Source organism: Bos indicus x Bos taurus, chromosome 16, assembly GCF_003369695.1.
Source record: "Bos indicus x Bos taurus breed Angus x Brahman F1 hybrid chromosome 16, Bos_hybrid_MaternalHap_v2.0, whole genome shotgun sequence".
Classification (NCBI taxonomy): domain Eukaryota; kingdom Metazoa; phylum Chordata; class Mammalia; order Artiodactyla; family Bovidae; genus Bos; species Bos indicus x Bos taurus.
In genome coordinates, this window is record NC_040091.1 from 547,252 (window position 1) to 570,194 (window position 22,943).

General features: G+C 52.4%; 1 protein-coding gene across 20 annotated transcripts in view; it reads left to right on the plus strand.

Annotated features, from left to right (window-relative positions):
• The window catches only part of PPFIA4 (PTPRF interacting protein alpha 4), a 53,313-nt gene that overhangs the window by 12,914 nt on the left and 17,456 nt on the right, over nt 1–22,943 (plus strand). For 8 of the 20 annotated variants that reach the window (XR_003514824.1, XR_003514825.1, XR_003514823.1 and 5 more), the window contains exons 2-21: nt 6,443–6,544; nt 6,928–7,092; nt 7,440–7,514; nt 7,701–7,790; nt 8,341–8,532; nt 8,827–8,973; nt 9,229–9,363; nt 11,200–11,283; nt 11,706–11,864; nt 12,160–12,222; nt 13,099–13,190; nt 14,784–14,889; nt 16,417–16,625; nt 18,068–18,308; nt 18,758–18,793; nt 19,013–19,146; nt 19,447–19,613; nt 21,394–21,490; nt 21,975–22,056; nt 22,604–22,804. Coding sequence is in view for 17 of the 20 variants with exons in the window: in XM_027564146.1 (XP_027419947.1) it covers nt 6,443–6,544; nt 6,928–7,092; nt 7,440–7,514; nt 7,701–7,790; nt 8,341–8,532; nt 8,827–8,973; nt 9,229–9,363; nt 11,200–11,283; nt 11,706–11,864; nt 12,160–12,222; nt 13,099–13,190; nt 14,784–14,889; nt 16,417–16,625; nt 18,068–18,308; nt 18,758–18,793; nt 19,013–19,146; nt 19,447–19,613; nt 21,394–21,490; nt 21,975–22,056; nt 22,604–22,804 (2,577 nt within the window). In the remaining 3 variants the exon portion in view is untranslated. Of the gene's footprint in view, nt 1–2,564; nt 3,179–6,442; nt 6,545–6,927; nt 7,093–7,439; nt 7,515–7,700; nt 7,791–8,340; nt 8,533–8,826; nt 8,974–9,228; nt 9,364–11,199; nt 11,284–11,705; nt 11,865–12,159; nt 12,223–13,098; nt 13,191–14,783; nt 14,890–16,416; nt 16,626–18,067; nt 18,309–18,757; nt 18,794–19,012; nt 19,147–19,446; nt 19,614–21,393; nt 21,491–21,974; nt 22,057–22,603; nt 22,805–22,943 lie in introns of all 20 variants that reach the window. The other 12 variants (XM_027564142.1, XM_027564141.1, XM_027564144.1 and 9 more) reach the window with 8 other exon arrangements.

The following is a 22,943-nucleotide window of genomic DNA, read 5'->3' on the forward strand; positions in this document are numbered from 1 at the left end:
AACCATTAAAAACTCCACCCACAGGCCCACCTTTGCCCACTACTAACATAATTCAAATTCCCCTACAATCATGGGATGCTTTCTGCTTTCCCAGGCTCTTTATCTATTGTGTCATCCCCCTGAGATGGACTGAATAAGGGTCGTGGTTCTGTCTTACAGCAGAGGTCTCAGTAAGTCAAGACAAACCCAGGATCACTCAGCTAGTCTGTGACAGAACTGCGGCTCAGGGCTCCAGAGTCCTAGCCCTGGGCTCCTTCCTGTGCGTTATGCTGTGGGCTGCCTGAGCTCTGCTGGACTCAGTCCCTGTGCTCCTGAGCACAGTGCTCTTTTCCAAAGCACAGCCTTTGCCACAGGGGCCCCTTCCCCAGACTGACCTTCTCTTTGGCTTCACACTTCTTCTTCGGGTGGGGGCAGGAGAGTGGGAAGAGATGGGGCTTGGCTGTTGATGAGCTTAGAGAGATATGGTGGGGCCACTAACCACTAGACGCTCAGCCGTGTCCGACTCTTTGTGACCCCATGGACTATAGCCTACCAGGCTTCTCAGTCCATGGGATTTTCCAGGCAAGAGTACTGGAGTGCGTTGCCATTTCCTTCTCCAGGGGATCTTCCCAACCCAGGGATCGAACCCAGGTCTCCTGCATTATACACAGACGCTTTACCCTCTGAGCCACCAGGGAAGCCAGTGGCCTTTAAATCTCAGAGTGGAGTGTTTCAGGTGAGGAGGGTGAGTGAGTCCGAGCAATTGCTGTCATTAGCATTAGTGAGACCACTGCTCTGGCAGGACTGGGGCAGTAGCTCCTCCTGTCTGCTCTGCTCCCAGCTACTCTGTGGAGCAGGGATATTGGGGTAACGTAGGGTGCAGACCAGGGTGCTACTTTTCACCTCGTGGGATCCCACCTTTTACAGTGGCTATCCAGTTTGGAGAAGGGCTCCCTGGGTCAGATTTTGTTTCCATTTTCTGTGTCTGGGAACGTGTATGTCCTAAGGCTCCAAATCCTTTGTCTGCCAGTGTACATACATATGTGGGCATCTGTGTGCATATATGGGCACACCCACATGCTGCCTGAACTATTGGGTCCTCTGGGAATGGCCGTGGCTGTGGACTTGGGAGTTCTCTAGTTAGTGCCCTGACTTTTGTCTCATCCGGGCCCATGTTTCTCCCCTGCATCACTTTTTCTGTCCCCCATTCCTGGGGGCTGGGGAGGGTGAGGGTGAATTCAGGTAGAGGCTTGGCCCTTTTTTGGTTCTCCTGCTAGGTTCAGCCCTGCCACAGGGTGTCTGACTTCCTGTGTCTGCCTTTTCACTTCACACTGGGTCCAGATGCTGCCTGTCCTCTCCCTGACTCTCCCAGTCTGCCACCAGAGGGGTAGACAAGAAGCTGTCTCTGAGTTTCCCAGATGTAGAAGGGGTAAGGAAGGAAGGAAAGCACCATTTATGAGGTTTCTCTGAGTCCTTATCACCGCGCTGGCTGTTTCACATCCCATCTGTCCTAGAACAGGAGCTTTGAAGACAGCTTCCTCTGAAAACTGATTAGGTGGTAGCCTTCCAGCAGTGAGCAGGGAGACCAAAAGCTGATGGCAGGTGGAGATCCCCAGCTGTTGGCCGCCTTCCTCAGTTCCCTTTCCTTTGCTCTGACCGCTGGCCATCCCTGTGCAAAACTCAAGGTGTTCCTGCCAGGCTGTGCACGTGTTAACCACCCTAGCTGGTGGCTTCTGACAGTGCTAGCATTGGTCAATGACTTGGAGGGAAAAGATTCCCAGACATGAGCAGAAGCCCCCCTTGGAAGCCCTGCCCTAGGAGGGTAACCCTCCCCACTCCCCGTCACCGATCCTTCACTTCATTCAGTCCCTGCTCCAGCCCATAGGAGGCAGTTCATGAGTTCAGAGTGGAAGCCTGCTGTCTGCCAGGGTTCAGGAGTAGGGGATGACTTGATCCAGAGACTTCCCTGAATGATGGGCATGGAGCAGATCAGGGTTCTCTGCCTGCCCCAGTGTCCAGCCTGGGCCTTGCCAGGTAGCCATGTTGTACCAGGGGTCAGGGTAAAAGCTACTCTGTCCCTGTTTCCTGTGACCCCAGCAGTCTATTCTGTATGGGACTCATATCCACTAAGAACTCTTTAACCCCTTCTGTACTCACCCTGGCCTGAATGTGGAGAAGAAACCTATGGTGGGGTAGGGACCCTGTTTCTCCCCCTCCCACTTGCACCGCCCCACTTGGGAGGACTCTGGCGGCTTTCTGGCTGCTCCCTTGCCACTTACTGAATCATTTCTATATTTGGCCAGCAAGCCATGTGGGTCGGGGAGCCACTCCACTGCGGCTGCCCTTCTGACAGCTGGGGGTGGAGAAAGCTGGCAGCAGAAGCTGCAGCAGCAGGCATGTGCATTTCTAGGGAGAACTAAGGAAGGCACCATCTGAGTGAGAAAACCCGGAGGAGGGGCCTGCCCAGCTCCTCCCCCACGCCCCCACATTCTGCTCCAGGTTCCTGCGTTCTCTGCCCTCACCCATGCCTCCTCCTCTGCCCTTCTCTGCTCAGCTGCTTCTCACAGTAGTCTCTTCTCCAACAGACCACGGCCCTCCAGAAACGATGGTTGTCAGTGGACCCAGCTGGGACTCTGCCAGGCTGCAGTGCTCAGTCTAAGAGAAGGGTCCTCTCTGAGCCCTACTTGCTCCGCCTGTCATGGCCACACTCGGCTGCTTCCTCCTTGTCTGGGGACACAGGGTACCCAGCCCCAGCCCAGAGAGCTTAAACCAGGCCCTCTCACTCCGTTTCACAGGGGCACTCTGGGCACCAGGCCCCTTTCAGACTGAGACCAACTGATGCCATGGAGAAGCCCCTGCCCACCTCTTCACTCACCTGGTACTGCCCACTGTGAGACCTTTTCACTGAGACCCCCGGAGGTGCCAACCCTGTGAGCCACTCCCCTGTCCCCTGCCCACCCCCACCATGTGTGAAGTGATGCCCACAATCAACGAGGGAGACCCCCTGGGGCCTCCCCATGGAGCCGATGCTGACGCCAACTTTGAGCAGCTGATGGTGAACATGCTGGATGAGCGGGAGAAGTTGCTAGAGTCCCTTCGGGAGAGTCAGGAGACTTTGCTGGCGACACAGAGCCGGCTCCAGGATGCCCTGCATGAGCGAGACCAGCTCCAGCGCCACCTTAACTCTGCCCTCCCCCAGGTAAGGCCTGCCCGTCAGCATCTCTCTCCTCCCCTTCCCCTCACCCAGCCCAGCAGAGCCACACCTTCTGAGCCCTCAGCTCTGCATCTGTGAGCATCTCAACAGATGGAACTCACAGAGCATTTCCTCTCCTTTGCCTTGTTTCATAAAACCTTTCCCTGTTTCTCCCAAGCGCCTCAGGCTGAAACTGGCTTCACCTGGAGAAAAGGATGGCCTTTGATGCAGGAAAGCCCCGCCTTAGTGGCCAGCTGCAGTGAGCCCAGGCAGCCAGCAGGTGGCAGCCGGTACTGGGCAGGACGCTTCCCCTTGGCTGCTCTTCACCAGGGTCTGTTCTTGGAAGCGGTGGGTGGGAACCACAGAGTGCGAAGATGGGAGAAGCTTTAGAGACAACCTAGTTCATCTCTCTTTGCATGGATGAGAGAAACAAGAGGCATCCCATGGACAATTATAGACAGAATTGTGACACCTCTCTTATTCTCCTCCGTCAACACAACTAGTAGCGATTATAGTCACCCCTTATGGCATCTTCTGTATGCTGAGCACTTTGCATGGGGTTTCCCTAACAGAATTCTCACAACTGTGAATTTGGTGCTATTATCACCATCACCTCTATTATACAAAGGATGAAATTCAACCTTGAGGAGACTGGTGAATTGCTTCTGACCGCCCTGCCGGTAGAGGAGCTGCCGGGGTGGAGGAGGAGGCAGCCCTGAGGAGCTGGAGTGCTCCTCTGCCCCTTGCATGTGGGGAGAAGGGCCAGAGCGGGCAAGGTTCCTGCCCAGGCTTCAGAAGTGTCCGCAGGGCAGAGTATTATGATGCTTTCTAGATGAGAATATGGAGCCCTGGTGAGGAACTGGGGTGAGAGATGGGCCCATCCTACGCCCACTGTGTTTGGAGCCCTGAGCAAGCCCTGGGATGAAGGAACCACCTGCCTCTAGGGAGCTCATACACTAAAAAGGAAATAGACAAGAACCCAAACGACAGGAAGAGTGTGGAGGAATAGAAGAGGGGCTCCAGAGGACTGTTAAAATCATATCAATGAGTAAAATAGGGGCCAGATCATTGATCCTCATGGCAGCCCTTGAGGGACGACTGTATCTTTCGGATTAGACGTTTAAAGAGGTTCGGCATTTTGCCCAAGATCACAAATGGGCAGAGCTGAGAATTGATCTTAATTCTGCTCTGGGAGCTTCACAAAGGCAGGGATTATGTCTATCTTGTTACTGTGTCTCCAGTGACCAACCAGGAGCTGGTACATGGTCAGCACTCCCAGAATTTTGTTCCAGTTTTCAGTGGAAGGAAAAAGCCTTCCACTAGGAAGACCCCAAGGAAGTGTGTCCTTTGCGACGGACTTTGAAAAATCAGGTGTTGGCAGAGGATTGGGAGGGAGGGAGAGGGAGCCCACTGAGCAAAGGTGTGGACTTTACTAGTGATTGAGAACAGCAGGTTACTCAGGTTAACTGGGTCTTAGGGTGTTTGGAAAGGAACTGTGAGAGAGAAGCTGGAACCAGCATAAGAAGTTGGTATTTAATGGTGAAGACAACATTGCTTTGGGAGATTACCCTGGCAACAGTGTGTCAGATGGTAAGAGCTGGGGAGGGAAGTAGGAGGCACACTGCGGTGGGAAGACTAGGCAGTGACTGAGCCTGGATAAAGTAGGAGAGCTGATAGTGCCAAGTTAGGGGCTGGGGGCATGCCGTTAAGTGTTCAGGTGTGTGTGTGTGTGGGAGAATGTGTGCATGCACACGTGTGTGAGCTGGATAGCGAAGCTGCATGAGGCCAGGCCTGGCCTCCGGGATGGGAGCTGCTTGACTGCTGTTGCCCGTGGCTTTGAGAGAAAGGCAGGAATCATGAGCAGGGTCCGCGTCCGAGGCTTCTTAGGCTCTGGCATCTCTCTGTGTCCCTTGTCTCTTCCCTGTGTCTCTTGTCCCCTTGGCCTGATATGGAATGATGAAAGGTGATTGCTTTGAATTTCTTCCTTCAGTAGTGATTCTGTGCTGTGTGAGAGAGACTGCAGGTTGGGATGGGACTGTAGCCACTATTCAGTCACTCCCAGACCCTGAGCATCCACAGAGTTTGGACCCCTTAACTAAACACCTTTCTGGAATTAGTTGATGTCTAAGTATAAACAGATATGATAGGCCTGGGTCTTTGGGGCCAGCCTCTCACCCTCTGTTCTTGGCCTCATGGAGGAGAGTGGGCTGGAAATGTCTCTCAGAGTGTCTGGGCCTATCATTGTGGGAAAAGACCCCTCAAAGGGATACTTTATACATGGGCATTCGGCAAAGCCAGGACAAATGCCCTGGCATCAGGCCCCAGGATGGCGTGAGCTGGGATCCTAGAAGCCAGAGCTGAAGCCACATGGCTGATTCAGCAGATCTGTACACTCTTGTTTCTATGCAGGGTGGCCCTTCAGTCATCTCATTTTTTTTGCTACCTGAAACTTGCAAAACTCTGGGAAGGGAGTAGAAAAGAGCTCTCCAGAACACTCACTTCAAAGCCCCCTTCTCTTCCTTCTTTAATATCCATCAATCTCTGTTTGGACCTTACTAACAGCAAACCAGAAGTGAAACTCACCTCCACCCGCTTCTACAGGGAAATGTCACTGGATTGTTGGAGAAACAAATGCAAAATGGGAGGGGGGAGCATAATCAGATTATATTAGTGGCTGCAGGAGGAAGGAATCACAGAGCACACTTGGTGACTTTCTCACTGTCATATCCAACTGTGTTCCCTTGCATGTACGTGGAATGCTTCTCCCCTCTGGAGAAACATATGCTAATAGTATGGATGGGTAGGGCTTCCCTGTGGCTCAGCTGGTGAAGAATTCACTGGCAATGCAGGAGACCCCAGTTCGATTCCTGGGTCAGGAAGATGCCCTGGAGAAGGGCTAGGCTACCCACTCTAGTATTCTTGGGCTTCCCTGGTGGCTCAGGCAGGAAAGAATCCACCTGCAATGTGGGAGACCTGGTTTTGATCCCTGGTTTGGGAAGATCCCCTGGAGGAGGGCATGGCAACCCTCTCCAGTTTTCCTGCCTGGAAAATCCCCATAGACAGAGGAGCCTGGCGGGCTACAGTCCATGGGGTCGCAGAGTCAAACACAACTGAGAGACTAAGCACATGTAGATGGGTAGGGATTTTTCTGGGGACAGTTGGTGGAAGTAAGGGACAAGTGACAGGATCCCACCACTCACGGACTTGGGCATGCAGGATACTGTGTAAGTGGTGGATCCTTAAGCACTGAGGGGCCTTGGGGATTTACAGGAATTTACCACCTTAACCCGGGAGCTGAGTATGTGTCGAGAGCAGCTTCTAGAGAGGGAGGAAGAGATATCAGAGCTGAAAGCAGAGCGGAATAACACGAGGGTAAGTGGGGTGACCTGGTGTGTGTTTGTGCTTTGGGGGGTGGGGAGTATGACCGATGGAGCAGGCATGGCCAGCACATCCAGCCCCATCCTCACCTCCTCTTGCCTTGTCTTCTGGGATGATAGTCAGTGTGTTCAACCATCAGTCCTAGGTGTTTCACCTCTAGCTGGGGGATCATGGGGAAGTCAGGGTCTTGAGAGAGAGGCTGGGACAGGTCTGAAGTTGGGGCAGTGCCCATTTACCCACATGGGAGTATCTCCGCATTCCAACAGTGGTACACACGGCAGGACTTGGGCTTGCTGCGTGTTTGTGTGGACCGTACTTATAGCCCCTGAGGCGTAGGCTCACAATCCTTCCTTGCACCCTCGCCTTCTCTCTGCCAGTTGCTTCTGGAACATCTGGAGTGCCTGGTGTCCCGCCATGAGCGGTCACTGAGGATGACTGTGGTGAAGCGTCAGGCTCAGTCACCATCAGGAGTTTCCAGTGAGGTGGAGGTGCTGAAGGCTCTCAAGTCACTGTTTGAGCACCACAAGGCCCTGGATGAGAAGGTACCTAGGCTAGCCGACAGCCTGCATCCACCCCCAGTGCAACCATGGATACAATACAATACAGTCCAGTCCACCCCCAGTCTCTTCCCTGGAGCCTCCATGCATCCCTTCTCTGAGATTTGTGTATCCTCTGTTTAGGGAAAACTGCCTTCTAGCTTCCTAACTGGCTTACTCCTACCGTTAGTCCAATTTCCAGGTCCTTCAATTAGGTGCCCTCTCAGAAATTTGCCTTTTGGTAGGTCTTTCTCTTTGCCTCATGCTCAGTGATGATAGACCAAGCCCAGGCTTCTCCAGCTCAAGTCCAGAGGATCCCTGTTTCTTTCTCCATCTCCCCTTTCCTTGGGCAGGTGCGAGAGCGGCTCCGGGCGGCCCTCGAGAGAGTGACCACTTTGGAGGAACAGCTGGCGTGTGCCCACCAGCAGGTAAGCTACTTTCCCTCTTTTCATCTGGAAGCCATGGCTGGGTTACACCTGTTCCCAACTCTGGTCCTCATCAGACTTTTCCCTCCTGTCTTAGCTGGAGATTGTTAGCTAACATGAGGCATCTCTCTCTGGGAGGTGGGGGATTTGGAAGGTCTAGAAGGTTCTCTTCTCTTTGACTCCCTGAAGGTGTCTTCCCTACAGCAGGGGTCAGGGGTTCGGGATGGAGTGGCCGAAGAGGAGGGGACTGTGGAGCTGGGACCAAAAGGCCTGTGGAAGGTGGGTCACGGGGAGCTGCACAGAGGGGGCACGTCTTACCCCAGATGGGGTGTGGGCCCTGCCCAGCTTTCATGCAGTAGAGCGACTGCTTGAATTAAATTTGGAGCTTTCTCCAAGGTTATCATCTTTCTTTCCTTCTTCCCCTTACCCCATCTGCAAAGAAATCTGCAGGTTTTTCTTTTAGTGCCCAGTATGTACACTGGTAAGCATGTAACTGAATTGTTAGGAGCCATCTATCTAAGAGATCACTTCTCTTTCTGAGCCTCTGTTCCCCTAGTCATGGCCCTCTCTAGGTTACAAGAGACTGAAATAGTAGGTAAAACTAGAAATGATTGCTTTTCAAGAGAGACACAGGAGAGTGAGGGTGTTTGATTGTTGTTTGGCGTGAGGTCCTAGAGCTCAGAGGACGAAGGGTGTTCCTGGGACATGTGCTCTGGAGCTGGGGCAGAGCTGTGGCCTGCTCTGGATGTGCTGTCCTTCTGCCCCTCTCCCCGGGGCAGGGCAGGGAGGGGGTGCCTGACAGCTAACTGAGAGCTCCATGTCTCTGGAGGAGGACGCAGGCCAGGTTGAGGAGCTACAGGAGCTTCTGGAGAAGCAGAACTTTGAGTTGAGCCAGGCCCGGGAGCGACTGGTCACCCTGACAGCAACTGTGGCTGAACTGGAGGAGGACCTGGGCACAGCCCGCCGGGACCTCATCAAGTCTGAGGAACTGAGCAGCAAACACCAGAGGGACCTCCGGGAAGTGAGCAGGGGCCTGGGCCTGACACTGTCTTTCTGGGTCCGGGCCTTTGGCACTTAGGAAGGCAGCTGTTGGATGTCCTGGGTATTGAGGGAGGGCCAAGTGAGGGCTGAGGAGTGTAAGACTGAATGCTCAGGGGGTCCGGTGTGGGGAGGAGTGGTGGAAGGGATGGGTCAGGGTCAGAAACTGGTAGGGGAGTGTGGCGGAGACACAGCCATTCTAGTGCGTAGGCACAGACAGAGTGGGGGCAGGAAGAAGCTGATGCCCTTCTCTGGCACCCTGTCCTCTCCTGCTCAGGCTCTAGCCCAGAAGGAGGACATGGAGGAGCGGATCACCACCCTGGAGAAGCGCTACCTGGCTGCTCAGCGTGAGGCTACATCAATCCATGACCTCAATGACAAACTGGAGAACGAGCTGGCCAATAGGGAATCCTTGCATCGCCAGGTAACTCCTGCATTTGGGGTTTGGGGGCATTGTACTCGAACCTGGAGGTCCTGATGATCATGCTTGACCCTCCCCTTGGTGGCCCAAGAGCCACTGAAGTACAGCAGGCCACCTTGGGAGAGGGAAGTCAGGTGTCTTTGGGTATCCTGGAATGAAGATGATCCCTGGCCTGTCACCTGCTCTCTCTTGAAGCTAGGGGTAGGGGACGCTTCAGTGCTCCTTCTTGACTCTCCTTCCCACCCCTCACTCTGCTAGTGTGAGGAGAAAGCCCGATATCTGCAGGAGCTACTGGAGGTAGCCGAGCAGAAACTTCAGCAGACGATGCGCAAAGCCGAGACGCTGCCAGAGGTGGAGGCTGAGCTGGCCCAAAGAGTTGCGGCCCTCACTAAGGCAAGTGGACACCGGCCTGGGAATCTGCCTCTGACTGCTGCTGCTTGAGCTCTCCTGGAGCCAGGCAGTGGGTGGAGACAGTGGGAGGTATGATCAGCTGGGGCCAGGAAGCTGCTGCTCATTGCATGGCTCCAAGAAGCACACTTTCTTGTCTCTGTCAGATGGAAGAGTAACCCCTGCCCTTATCACTCCACAGGGATGTGAGCCTCATGAGGGTGAATGTAAGAGTACTTTAAGAAGTAGAAGAAACTGTGTCAATGCAAAGTATTTTTATTATTATTTATACCATTGTGATTAATAGTAATACTTCCTTTTGGGGGAATCTGAAGTGGAAAAAAATAGGACTTTGATTTCTGGAAAAGTGAAATTTGAGAGGAGATATGATCAGAGTTTATACATCTCTGAAGGGGCTGGGAGTTTAGGCTAAGCATTTCATTTTTTGTCAGATTGAAGCATTCTAGATCTTGGGACCACCTCTGGCTGTTTGAGGGCTGCAACTTTTGCACAAATGAAAGGGAATATAATTTTACCCAAAGGATAATTAACTTTATGGAGGTGTATGGCTAAAAACATCCTAGGTCTGGAAGAGCTGTGTAAATGCATGGACATGTGGTGGCTTAATCAGGAGAATTTAGGAGTGTTTACAGTGGGAAAGACTTTTCAGGGGTGCCCCATGTGGGATCACCATAGCTACCCCCTCAAGCAGTGAAGAGAAGGAAACCAATATTTAGTAAGCATCAGACCCTAGACCTCTGGAGGTGAGAGGCTGGCCATTGTGCCAGTGTGGCAGCTTGGGAGCTCTGCAGATGGAGCCTCCAGCCTGGCTGTGCCTCATACACGCAGGACCAGATTTACTTCTGCCACTGACTGGCTCTGTGACCTGGGAAAAGTCACTCCCTCCATAATTGGGTGTCTCTGTCATTATCTCTGTGATGAAGTCATCATCTCTATAATGATGGGGTTGAACTTGGTGATCTCTAAGCTTTTCAGGAAATATCCCCTAGGAATGAAGAACAGAGTTTAAAGTCCAGCAGAAGATATTGTGTGTGCGATGCTGAGCAGTCAGGTTTCATCACTCCAAAAACTGACCACAAGGGCTAGACCGAAGTGATTAATGTGTTCAGGAAGTCATTGTAGAAGGACTTTTAGAAGGGATTTCCTGACTAGAAGATGTGTAATAATATTGAATACCTTGTCAAAAGAGACAGTGAGGTCCCCATCTTTGACGATGCATGAACAGAAGGGGAGACCACTCTACCAGGGCTGGTTTAACAGCAAAAGTAATCACCGTGGCTAGTATTTGTTGAGTGCTCATTGAGTCCTAAGTGTTTACCATGGATTATGACCTTTGGTCCTTGCAAAAGGCATAGATACTGTTATCACAGTGGAGGAGACAAAGGCTCATAGAGGTTCAGTAACTTGCCCAACATCACACAGCTGGGACGGGAGGGAGCCAGGATTTGAACTCTGGCTGGAGTGCGTGCTCCTATCTAGAGGCACAGAGATTTATGGTAGCTCATACTTTCAAGTGGCATTCTTTCTGGAGGCATGAGAATTTACAGTCTCTTGAGCTGCCAGCTCTGAGATAGTGCAAGGTTAGCCCTGAGCAGGAAGGAGGAGGTGTGGGTGGGCGAATCCGGCAGGGGTTGGGGTACGTGGGAAGAATGGCAGTGGTGGGGACACAATGCTCCGCTGTGGTAGGTGGAGAGCTTGGCTTCACTTTTCCCTGAGGCCCTAATTCCCAAAGACTCCTGTGGCACCGGGGAGCATGGGATGCAAGGTCTGAGCAGGAGGAAGGATGATCTACAAGCTACACCGACCCATTCCTACCTCCAGGCTGAAGAGCGACATGGCAACACTGAGGAGCACCTCCGGCAGCTGGAGGGACAGCTGGAGGAGAAGAACCAAGAGCTGGCGCGGGTGAGAACACCAGACAGGACTCTTTGGTGCCCCTCTCTGCCCCAGGGTGGTACCGCAGGATGGTCTGTGAACAGGGAAAGGAGGACACTGGGAGCTGGACAAGGACCTAACTAGGACAGAGAGGGACACATGGAGGAGCTGGGGGCGTGGGCAGGAGCACTGCAGAGAGGGGCCCCAGAGGATGCAAGTGGCCAGGTGGGCGCAGAACCACAGTAGGAACTGTGCTTCCCTGCGGTTGTAGAGGGAGGGCCCAGGGGACCAGTGAGGCTGGGGCTGTAGAGGGAGGGCCGTGGGGCTGTGGAGGGAGGGCCACGGGGGCCTGTGATGCCGGGGATGTGGAGGAAGGGCCGTGGGGGCCTGTGAGGCCGGGGCTGTGGAGGGAGGGCCGTGGGGACCTGCTGTGAGGCAGGCTGCATTTGCAGGTGCGCCAGCGGGAGAGGATGAATGAAGCCCACAACAAGCGCCTGTCAGACACGGTGGACCGGCTGCTTATCGAGGCGAAGGAGCGCCTGCAGCTCCACCTCAGGGAGCGCATGGTGGCCCTGGAGGAGAAGGTGCTGCGGACCGCTGTTGGTGGTCAGGTTACTGGGAGGAACAGAGCTGGTGGAAATGGGGGGGTGGGGAGGGCAAAGGTGTGGGGAGAGCCCCGCGAGCAGGTGGGATGGGGCTGCAGCAGTGGGCTGTGGACCGGAGAGAAGGGAAAGAGCAGCTAGGGGATGGGGGGTGGTGGTTCGGAGGTCAGGTGGGCAAGGAGCGGCTGAACTGGAGAGCAGGCCGAGCGCAGATGGTCCTGGGAGGGGACGGCGTGGCCAGAGCTGGAGTTGGAGTCAGGGCAGGGAGAGGGAGGCTTCTTGGCTCACAGCTGATCTCCCCCAGAACACGTTGATCCAAGAGCTGGAGACCTCCCAGCGGCAGATTGAAGAGCAGCACCATCACAAGGTACCCAGTTGCTGGCCAGCCCTGCCAGCCTGGGAGGGCTGAGCTTGCTGTGTGGAAAGAACACACCTGTGTTTCACGTAGCTGCTCTCAAACCCAGCACTGTGCTAGCCAGTTCGTTAGTCCATGTTCACATGTTACCCCACTAATCCTCACTAAAGCCTGTCACAGTGGATGTATCACCACCCACCTATAAAGAAGAAACTGAGCCATAAGCTTAGGGCAGAGAGTGGGTAGCAGAGAGACAGGGCCCAATGAAGGACTTGACAAAATGATTTGGTGGGGCTTCCCAGGTGGCGCTCGTGGTAAAGAACCCACCTGCCAATGCAGGGGACATAAGACACGGGTTCAGTCCCTGGGTGAAGATCCCCTGGAGGAGGGCATCCCACTCCAGGATTCTTCTCTGGAGAACCCTATGGACAGAGGACCCTGCTAGGCTGCAAAGAGTTGGACATGACTGAAGCAACTGGGCATGCAAGCACACGAACCTGGTGAAGCTCTTGCTTTCTGGAGATCTGGGGAGGATTGCCACTGTGTGTGCCCCGGCAATGTCTGTGAGGCCTGGGAGTTCGTGCGGGCCCCTCTGCTACCCGGCCTTATGTGCCATGCCTTTGTCGGCAGGGAGGGCTCAGCAGACCTGTTCTGCTCGAGTCCTTCCAGACAGAGCCCTCTTCTGGCCCTGCCCTGCCAACTCTTCTACTCACTTTCCAGCTGGACCTCTTCTCTTCTGGTGTCATCTGTGGTCTTGGCCTTGGGCCCCTGGGTTTGGACTTTGCAGTGCATTCTTCTGCTTCTCCCCAACTCTGCTGTTCTCTTGTCCTTTTATCCCCTTTCTTCCTACCCTTGCTGCTGTCCCTACTGGGGGTCTGCCTGGCACAGGGCCGCCTGTCTGAAGAGATTGAGAAACTGCGCCAAGAGGTGGACCAACTGAAGGGTCGAGGAGGACCATTTGTGGATGGCATCCACTCCAGGTATGCTCAGGAGGCAGGCACGCTGGGACGGGGTCCTGGATGGCCCTGGATGGACCCTGGGGGAGGAGACTTCCTCCCAACAAAAGACTGCTCAGGACCTCAGGGCCCTCCTCCTATTCAGGGTGGAACACTGAGGTTTAGAAAACTTGGTAAAGTCATCCAGCTTACTCGGGCAGTTTAAAAGGGAGCACCTGTCCTCTGAAGGATGCTGAGAGCCAATAGACCACAGCATGATCCTTCCCCACTGTCATGAAACACAGGGCATGATTCCTGCTTCCTTGACAGAGGGCATGTTGTTGAGAGGGGTCTACTGAATTACATGCCCACCTGTGTCCCACAGGGCCTGCTCATGGGGAGTATCTGGTTCACTCTAGTTCTTTTGAGATAACTTACTTAGGGCTCTGAACATAATGCTAGAATTAGGCCCATGTTTTAGAGAACTTCTGGGTTTTTCTTCATATTTTCTGAAGCATTTGGTATTGAACTCAGACATCAAGCCTGCACTCAATTCTCTGCCCAGAGAGGCAGGGTGATGATTGAGGAGACTGAAGTGGATGATGCTACTCAAGGTTCATGGCTTCTGGATATATTCTGTACAAACCAAAATGTCTTAGATCAGAACTCATTAGGTTCCCTATAGTCATGCTCTTGTTGTATCAGGGGAATAGGGATCAGTTTTTTTGAAGAGAGATAAAAGTAAATGTGTGTATGTATATGTGCAGAGAGGTAGCATAGGACATAAATTAGGAAAAGAGATGTTGAAGAGAAGTCTGTAGGTTTCTAGAGTGGTAGACACTTGGGTACCAATTTCAAGTTTATTAGGAATTATTGTATAGGAGTGTGGAGGGAAGCATCTTCCCAGGTGGCACAGTGGGTAAAGAATCAGCCTGCCAATGCAGGAGATGCAAGTTCAATTCCTGGGTCTAGAAGATCCCCTGGAGAAAGAAATGGCAACCCAATCCAATGTTCTTGCCTGGAAAATTCTATGGACAGTGGAGCCTGGTAGGCTACAGTCCATGGAGTCACAAAGAGTTGGACACGACTGAGCTACAGAGCACATATGGAGAGAAGCAGAGAATAGAGACAGGAAATTGTAGTTGGAATTCCTCCTACTCCTCGGTTCCTGTAGAATGCTAAGAAGAGACCAACCCCCTACCCCAATCAAAAAGACATAGCCCTGAGCACACCGAGCTATGTGGCATTGCTTTCCTTAGTGACTGAGGATTCTTGGCTTTGACTATAGAAGTACCGACCCCATCATAGAGCTGGAACTGAGTTGCGGAGAAAAGTGGCAGTGAGGATAAGCAGGAACTCCCCTCTCCCTCCAGATACCTTGTGTACTGTTTGAAGGTTCTTCTTGTATTAAATGAAAAGCTACCTGCCTAGAACTTACTCACCTGGATCATTCTCATTCCTGAAGCACCAGAGAATAAACCTAATCTCTTGCTTACATGGAAACCTTTAAATCATTTACAAAAGTCATGTCCTTCTCTTCTCCAAGCTGAAGAGCCCTTAACTCTTTGGGGCCAGTGGGTGTGAGCTGGGGCTGTCAGACCTCAGGGCTCACCTTTTCTCCTCCATCCACCACTCCAGGGCGTACACGAGCAGTGCCGCGGATGTGCGGTTCTCCCTGAGCACTGCCCACGCATCTCAAGGTCTGCGCCGCTGTCACTCAGCGCGGCGGGAACCGCCTGCCGAGGTAAGGGGGTGGAGGGGTGGGTGTGGGTGGGTCTCCCCAGGGGAATTTGGGGTCAGTTCAGCCACGTGTCTGGCTCTGGTTTCACAGACAGCTGGTGTGCGGGGCACATCCTCCCCCTACCCTCCCCCATGTCAGTGACAGCTGCAGCCTCGGGGTTAAGGCCGTCATCAGCTACAACAGCTGTGTTTCGCCTTGACCTCCTGATGGGCAAGAGGTAGGGGCTGGTGGGTGGCCAGCCAGTCCCTGAGGCCCCGCTGAAGCCTGTGCACGTGTGCCTGGGTGTTTTAGTGGTGGGGGTGGGGGAAGTAGGGCCAAGATGGAATTGGCAAGCTCTCTGAAACAAAAGCTGTGGTTTATGGGGGAGGTGAGGGCGGGATAACAGGTTAACTGACCCTTGGGATGGCTCCTGCAGTTTCCTGAGAAGCATGTAGTTTCTGTGGGGTCTGCCTAGGAAGCTGAGAGGAAACAGGAAAGATTAGGGGCAGAAAAGGACTGACTTCAGTCTTTTGGGGAAGTCTGATTCCTTCCTAGGCTCATAATTGTTAACCATGCTCTGTCTTGAACGCAGGTTCCCTACATGCTCTAGGGCGCTAGAAGATAGACCTAGAGAAGGAGGGAACTCCTATCTGATGGGGAAGGATTCATCTCCGCCCTTAGGGGAACCCCTAAGGCGGGGAGTTGACGTCTGAAATCATCTCTTTTTCTCTCTCCCCTCTCTCCTTGTCCTCCTTCTGTTTATAACAACACAGCAGCTGCCCAGGAGCTCAATCTAAAGGCTGCAGGAGTGAGAAAAGAGCCCTGGGGGGTTTGGGACACAGAAGATAGGGTTAGAAATGGGCTCTTCCCTTTTTTTCCCCGATCTCACTCTCCCAGCCCAGTTCTGTGCTCTTTGCACTTCTAGGCCTTTGTCTACCAAAGAGGTTTGTAGGACGATTTCTGAGAAGCTGCCTCCTCTGACGGTTGACCAGAGGGTTCTGTAATGTGCTGAAAGTCTGTGAGACACAAGACAGTTAGGCCTGCTTGGTTTTCTCTTGTTCACTTTACCTTTTGTGTGCATAGAAATGGATAGACTTTACATAATACTTACTTGGTGCCAGACACTGTGCTAAGTGCCTTACATGCATTTCCTAATTTAATCCTCAGAGCTAACTATGAGGTAGATACTGTTACTGTTCCCACTTTACAGATGAAGAAACTAAGGCACAGAGAGGTTAAACAGCTCTTTCATAGCTGGGACTTGGTGGAGCCAGCATTCAAAGCAAGGCAGTTTCTGGAATCTTTTCCTAACTATTCTGCTCTCTGCCTCCTTGAGTTTGGGTAGTGTTTCTTAGACTTTAACATACAAGTAAGTTATCCAGGAATTTTGTTAGAAGGCAGATTCTGAATTACTGGTCTGGGGTGGTACCTGAGATTTAGCGTTTCCAACAACCTCCCGGGAAATGTCAGTGCTGCTGCTGTAGGTGGGGAGGGTCCTGCTCCTCAGCCATCACGTGCGTCTCACCCACCTCTCTATCCTTCCCTGCTAAGGACTGGGAGCCATCTCCACTGCCTGCGCTGCTGGTCCCGACAGCCACCCCTGGCTTTGACAGTGACCGTGAGATCTCTGATGTGGATGAGGATGAACCAGGGGGTCTGGTGGGCTCCATGGACGTTGTCTCCCCCAGCAGCCACTCAGATGCCCAGACCCTGGCCATGATGCTGCAGGAGCAGTTGGATGCTATCAACGAGGAGATCAGGTTAGGGCAGGGGTGGAGGGCCTGGGAGGTTCCTTGAAGGACAGAGGCTCTTTGTGTTTGAACACTGCAGGAGAGATTCTATATGTGTTTGCTTGTCTCTTACAGCTGCACCTTGAGTGCCATCGTCTAGGGACCCTGTGTGGGGATCAGGCAAGGTTCTGGCACAATGCTGATGGAGAGGGGCAGGACTTCAGATTGACTTCTCAGGCTTCATTTTTCCTCCCAGGTCTTCGGAGGCTGTGTTCCTGACCTCCTACAGCTAAACACAATCACTTTTGTGTAGTTCCCACATACTGAGGCCAACTCAGGGTGAGAGCTTTTGTCAGTCTTATCACAGTCACTGGAGGAGACAGCATTATTTCCATTTTACAGACAAGGAAACAAATAAGATAGATTAAATGATTTGCCCAAAGCAGTGCAGTAAGTGGCAGAGCCAGGATTCAAAATTTTCTAAACTCCGTGCACTGTGTCATGCCTTCCATCCTTCATGAAGCATCAGACAGAAACCACTGGCAGGGAATGTTATCAAAATCCACACTTTACTCCATTTTTATAGAAAGTTTATTAACGTTTGTGACAAATGGAAAAGGAAAGTCCAAAGCAAAGAACGTTAGTGCTTTACAGGGCTGTAGGGGTCATCTGGTTCAGTGGTTCCCACACTTTTGGATTTCACAGACAAGCTAAAAAGAAAATACTACACAGACACACACACACACACAGAGAAGGGTACTAACATAGTACTGCCAACTTTCATTCTGCAAAATGAAACAGTAAAGAAATTACCGTCTCCTATCATAACCATTCTATCAAAGAAAGAATATTTTAATATCCCTGAAGTTGGAAAGATATGCTCTGAGAATAAAGATAGGTCCTACTTCTAAAGGATAGTTGACGTCGTTACATTTGTGTGTGTGTGTGTGTGAGTGTGCATACACACATTTCTCTCTGAGTGCCTCCCCCATACACATAACATTATCACTACTACTCTAATTTTTCTGTGGAACAGGGAACATTCCATCAGGGATCAGCATCAATTAAAGGTTCTGTGTTTGAGAACTACTGACTTAGACCACTCCTGACATTGGGTATATTGGGAAACTGAGGCCCTGTAGATAGTGGTAGGTCAAGCATTCTAACTTCCGGGAAGGTTTATATTCCACTGACTGACTTGCCTCCTTTCCTAGCAACTGCTTTTGTTAAACTAGGGAGTTTTGTTACATTAGGCCAGTTAACTAGACAGAAAATTGCTAAGTTGTAGTGGGATAGAACCAGCTGTGCCCACAAGGCCTTGTATGTCCCTGCAATGCCCCCGAACACTGGGATACACCTGAGCATCACCTTGTACCCTGGGTCACTGGGTGGTGACTCAGGCAGTGCCCACACGTGCCTCCTGCCAGTCCTCTCTGGGCTAACAGTGAGGCCCGATTTTGCCTACCTCCCAGGATGATCCAGGAAGAGAAGGAGTCCACAGAGCTCCGTGCTGAGGAGCTGGAAACGCGAGTGACTAGTGGCAGCATGGAGGCCCTAGACCTGACCCAGCTGCACAAACGCGGTTCCATCCCCACCTCTCTGACCGCCCTGTCCCTGGCCAGCGCGTCCCCTCCACTCAGCGGCCGTGCCACACCTAAGCTTACCTCCCGCAGTGCTGCCCAGGACCTGGATCGGATGGGGGTCATGACCTTGGTGAGAGACTTGGGGCAGTTGATGAACAACCTTGTCATCACTAGGCTCTGCTTCAGGGTTGACCGAGGGGAATTGACTGCAGGGCTCACTCTCAGTTGGGTCACAGCATTTTCTTCTTATGATGTGTATAAACCTTGGCACGCCAGGTTACCAGCACATCGTTCTGGGTTTGGAAAGAGCTACGTGGTTACTTTCTTGCCCTGTCCCCTTGGATAATGCTTAAGAAACTCACCCAGCCCCCACACGTCTTTCTCTCTTTCAGAGGAAGCCCTGATTTATTTTTTTTCAAGCCAGTTTTTTGTTGGTTTGTTTTGCTGTGATATTCTCTTCAGGTCTGTATAAGGTGCTGAGTCCTATCTTCTCATCCTAAGACCACTGGGTTCCCCTTAGGGTAGACGTTCAAGCATCCAAAAGGTGAGTCCAAGCTCACCCTCCACTCTCTCTTCCAGCCCAGTGACTTAAGAAAGCATAGGAGGAAGCTGCTGGTGAGTGCTGCCTGATGACCCAGGTACTAACAGGTTAATTTTCCCCCGCCTTTCCCTTTCAATTTCTCCCCCGTGGGCCCTTGAGTCTGAGTCTGAACTCTGAGAAGCCCCGGCAGGGCCTCCCCTCTGCCGCTCTCTATGCCCCTCCGCCTATCTGGGCTGGGTCAGCAAGCCCCCGCTCTCTCCCTCTACCCCCTGACGGCTCCACTGTCTGTTCAGTCACCAGTGTCTTGGGAAGAGAACCGAGAGGATAAAGCCACCATAAAATGTGAGACTTCTCCTCCTTCCTCACCCAGGACACTGCAGCTAGAAAAGCTTGGCCTCCCTGCCCTGAGCCAGGAAGAAGGCAAGAGGTAAATGGAGCAGACCCCATCTCAAGCCTCTCCGTCCCCAAGTTTACCTCGTCCCTCTCTCTGCCTCTGAACAGGCTGAACCTTACCTGGCCCAGGTGTCTGAACATCTCACTTCTCTTTGAAACACCATGAGAGAAGGACATTTCCGTGTCTTTTGGTCCCGTGCTCTGATCATACCCCCCTTATCCTTTCAATCCTGACATTTACTGTAAGTCTTCCTGAAGTCTAGCTCCCATCTCTCATGCTGTAATTTAAGTATATTTCTTTTCATCCCACCCCGTCCTGGCTGTCATCCTGTAGTGCTTTGGAGGATCCAGGGAGCAACCCCAGCAGCAGCAACAGCAGCCAGGACTCCTTGCACAAGGGTGCCAAGCGCAAGGGCATCAAATCATCCATCGGCCGCCTGTTTGGGAAGAAGGAGAAAGGCAGGCTGATCCAGCCGAGCCGGGATGGACCCACAGGCCATGGTCTCTGTCTAACCCTAGTAAATGGGTGTGAGTAGGGGAGAAGCAGGAGGGTGTCCTTGGATCCAGCCTTGTCTGCCAGGGACCAGGGGGCAGAAGCCACAGACACCGAGATTCCGCTCCAGAGAAGCACTTTTCTGTCAGAGCTGTTTCACAGCTGGAAGGGCTGCTTCATGAGGTGGTAGTTCCTGCCGTGAGAAGTGTCAGGCATCAGATGAATGGCTGTTTATTTGGTATGCTGTAGAAGGGCTTCCTGTATCAAGTGTGAGGTTGGACCTCTGAGGTTTCTTCCCATTTGGAGGTTTTCTAGTGTACTGTGCTCAGGACCTTCAGGAGAAATTTCTTGGATGTTTTTTTCTCCTAGGAGAGTCACTTGTTAATTCCTAGTATACCTTGCCTCCAAGACTCAAAATACCCTACTGCCTAATCATAACTTGGTAGACACTGTAGTCAAGTAAGTGCTTGGGCAAGGGTAGCATTACTAACAGCTCTATGATAATACAAAGTGCCAGTGTGTGCTTGGCATGTGGTAGGCACACCGTAAATGTGAGCTGTCTTCCTGTCCTTCCCCTGTTCCTTCTTTCCTTTCTTCCTTTCCCTCCCTTCCTCCTTTCGTTGCCCTCATCTATCCAGTTATTGGCTCAACAGACATTTATTAAGTACTGTAGTAAAGCAAGGCTTCGTAATAGGTATCAGAGCAGTAGTCATTCCTTCAAGGAGTTCAGTTTCTAATGAAAAAGAAAAAGAGATGATTCCAAAACAATATTAAAATAGCAATATGCTCTGGGTGCTTCTGGAACTCAGAGGTCAGTTATGGAGCATTGGGAATGACAGGAGTGACTTTCTCTGCTGGGCAACACCAGGGCAGAAGCTTGAAGGCTAAGTGGGAATTAGCCAAGAAGAAGCATTTGTGTGTGAAAGGGGGACGGGGTGGGTATGAGAGTTTGGTGCATAGGGAAGGGTGTGGGAGAAATGGAAGAGGTGGGTTTAGATCCTAGGCTGGGGTGAGCTCACAGAGGCCTTGCAAAATACGTTGTGGAGCCAGCCACAGACGGGAGGGGCCAGGGCTGAGGAGGTCTGGCAGTGCAAGAGGCATCTTGTGTTGGAGCCTTATGATTTCCTATGTTCCCCACACCATGTTGGCACCTAAACCTAAAACAGCATTGCAGATTGATTTCTGGATTACCCTCTGCCCCCTGTATACTTGTGAGGAGTGACTGGGACTTAAATGAATTCTACAATGCTGCCCCTGCCATGAACTCTGGCATCAGTTCAGGAGATCCTTAAGATGACAGAGCCATGCATGTTCCATTTTGTGATTTGTGCAAATGAGTGGCCCTGAGAAAGGGGCCCAGACACACATCTCTGAGCATGCCTGTTTCCCCACCCCAGCCCAGGCCACGCTAATCCTGGCTGAGCCCAAAGCCCAGTCTGGCTTTCCAAGTTTCCTTCACAGCTTGGTCTGGAAGAGGGACAAGTTCTGCTAGGATTCTGCTGCTGTTAGGGTGGAACAACTTCTAGCCATCTGGCTGGAAAACATTTACAGAGCTGGGGCCCCCAGGGGAAGGCTCTTTGGGCTTGGGGGTGACCCACTTGATGCCACTGTGGGACCGCCGGGTTGTAGGGATGTTGTGTGGAGGCTCCAGGAAGAATGGGTGGTCCCCTCAGGCCTGCAGGCTCTCCTGTGCTGAGGCGCGTCCTGCTGGTCTGCTCTCCAGTCCTGACCCAGGCCTTAGGAGGAGAAGCAGAGGACCTAGCTGATACGCTGTCTCTTCCATTCTAGTTGTACTACTAACAGACTCTGAGCTCGGTCTGCAGGAGCCCATGGTGCCTGGCAAGCTGGGAACCCAGGCAGAAAAGGACCGAAGGCTGAAGAAGAAGTAAGAACCACAGGCTAGGCTCTGCCAAGGTGGGGTCCAGCCCTTCACTCACTGTTGTGCCCCAGGACTGCCATGGGGCTGAGCTCAGGCAGTCAGAGCCCAGCAAGGCCCTTTCTGAACTGAGTTGGCCTGGTCTAAGTGGAGGCTGGGAGATTGTTCTTAGGATGACCTGAGCAAGAAGGAGACAAGGGCGCTTTGGGAGAAGGAGACAAGTGTGCTATGACCCAGCACCTGGGATCTCTGACAGAGCAGACGAAAATGTCTGTGCAAACAAACTGAAAGCCCTCACCTCTGGGAATGGAGAGGTGTTGCTCCCCATGGCTTCGTGTTACACTGTTTCAGGCATAGAGCAAAGGTCGCAGTCCTGTGGTGAGGAGCTGGGGTAGTGGGAGCCCACATCTTGGCAGAGCCCATGGTCCCTGAGAGTAAGCATGGTTGACAAAGAAAAAAGGACTGGTAAATCTGTTGTTGTTCTTCCTGAAAGACACCAGCTGCTTGAAGATGCCCGGAGAAAAGGAATGCCCTTTGCCCAGTGGGACGGCCCTACTGTGGTCTCCTGGCTAGAGGTAAACCTGGGCAAAGGGAGTCCAAGTCTACTCGGGTCTGGTGGGAAGGATGAGTGAGAAAGGATAAGGACTCCTTAGGCACAGGGGTGGCATTTCTAAAATTTTCCCCGCATGTTTCTCCCCTGCGAAGTGCACAGTGCCATATCTAGCACTTAGCCAACACCCCCTTTTCCCAAACATACACACCTGTTACTTTGGGACATAATGGATGTTATATTCTGATGTCTCTCAGGTGGCTAAGTCTGGGAATTAATCATCATTGAGCCATAAGACTTTCACAGGTGGTTTCACTTTTCCTATAGCTATCCCCAGGAGCTGATCACCCATGCTGTGTTGGTAAAATCCCTTCACCTTCCCAGGCCTCAGAGTTTCCTGTTAAATGAGAAAAAGCATTTGGTGATGGTCATTTCCACATGTCTAAATTCCTCTGCTCTGCATTTGCTATTCTGGGACCATGGATGAGGCCTGACCATTGCCTCTCAGTATTGAGTGAAGCCCAGATCTTGGGGAAGGGGCTGAATTTACCCTCTGTGCCTCATATCTGCAGCTCTGGGTGGGGATGCCTGCTTGGTACGTGGCAGCCTGCCGGGCTAACGTCAAGAGTGGCGCCATCATGTCAGCCCTATCGGACACAGAGATCCAGCGAGAAATTGGCATCAGCAATGCCCTGCACCGGCTCAAGCTCCGGCTGGCCATCCAGGAGATGGTGTCGCTGACCAGCCCCTCTGCCCCGCCCACCTCCAGGACTGTGAGTGGCCTCTCCCTCACCTAGAATATTTTCAGAAGCCCCAGAATAGTGTCTGCAAAGTTTCCCATGGGTCATTGGGAAGAGGGTAGCATTGAGTCCTGTCCCTTCCTGTCCCCACAGAGGGTTCCACCTGGCCTCC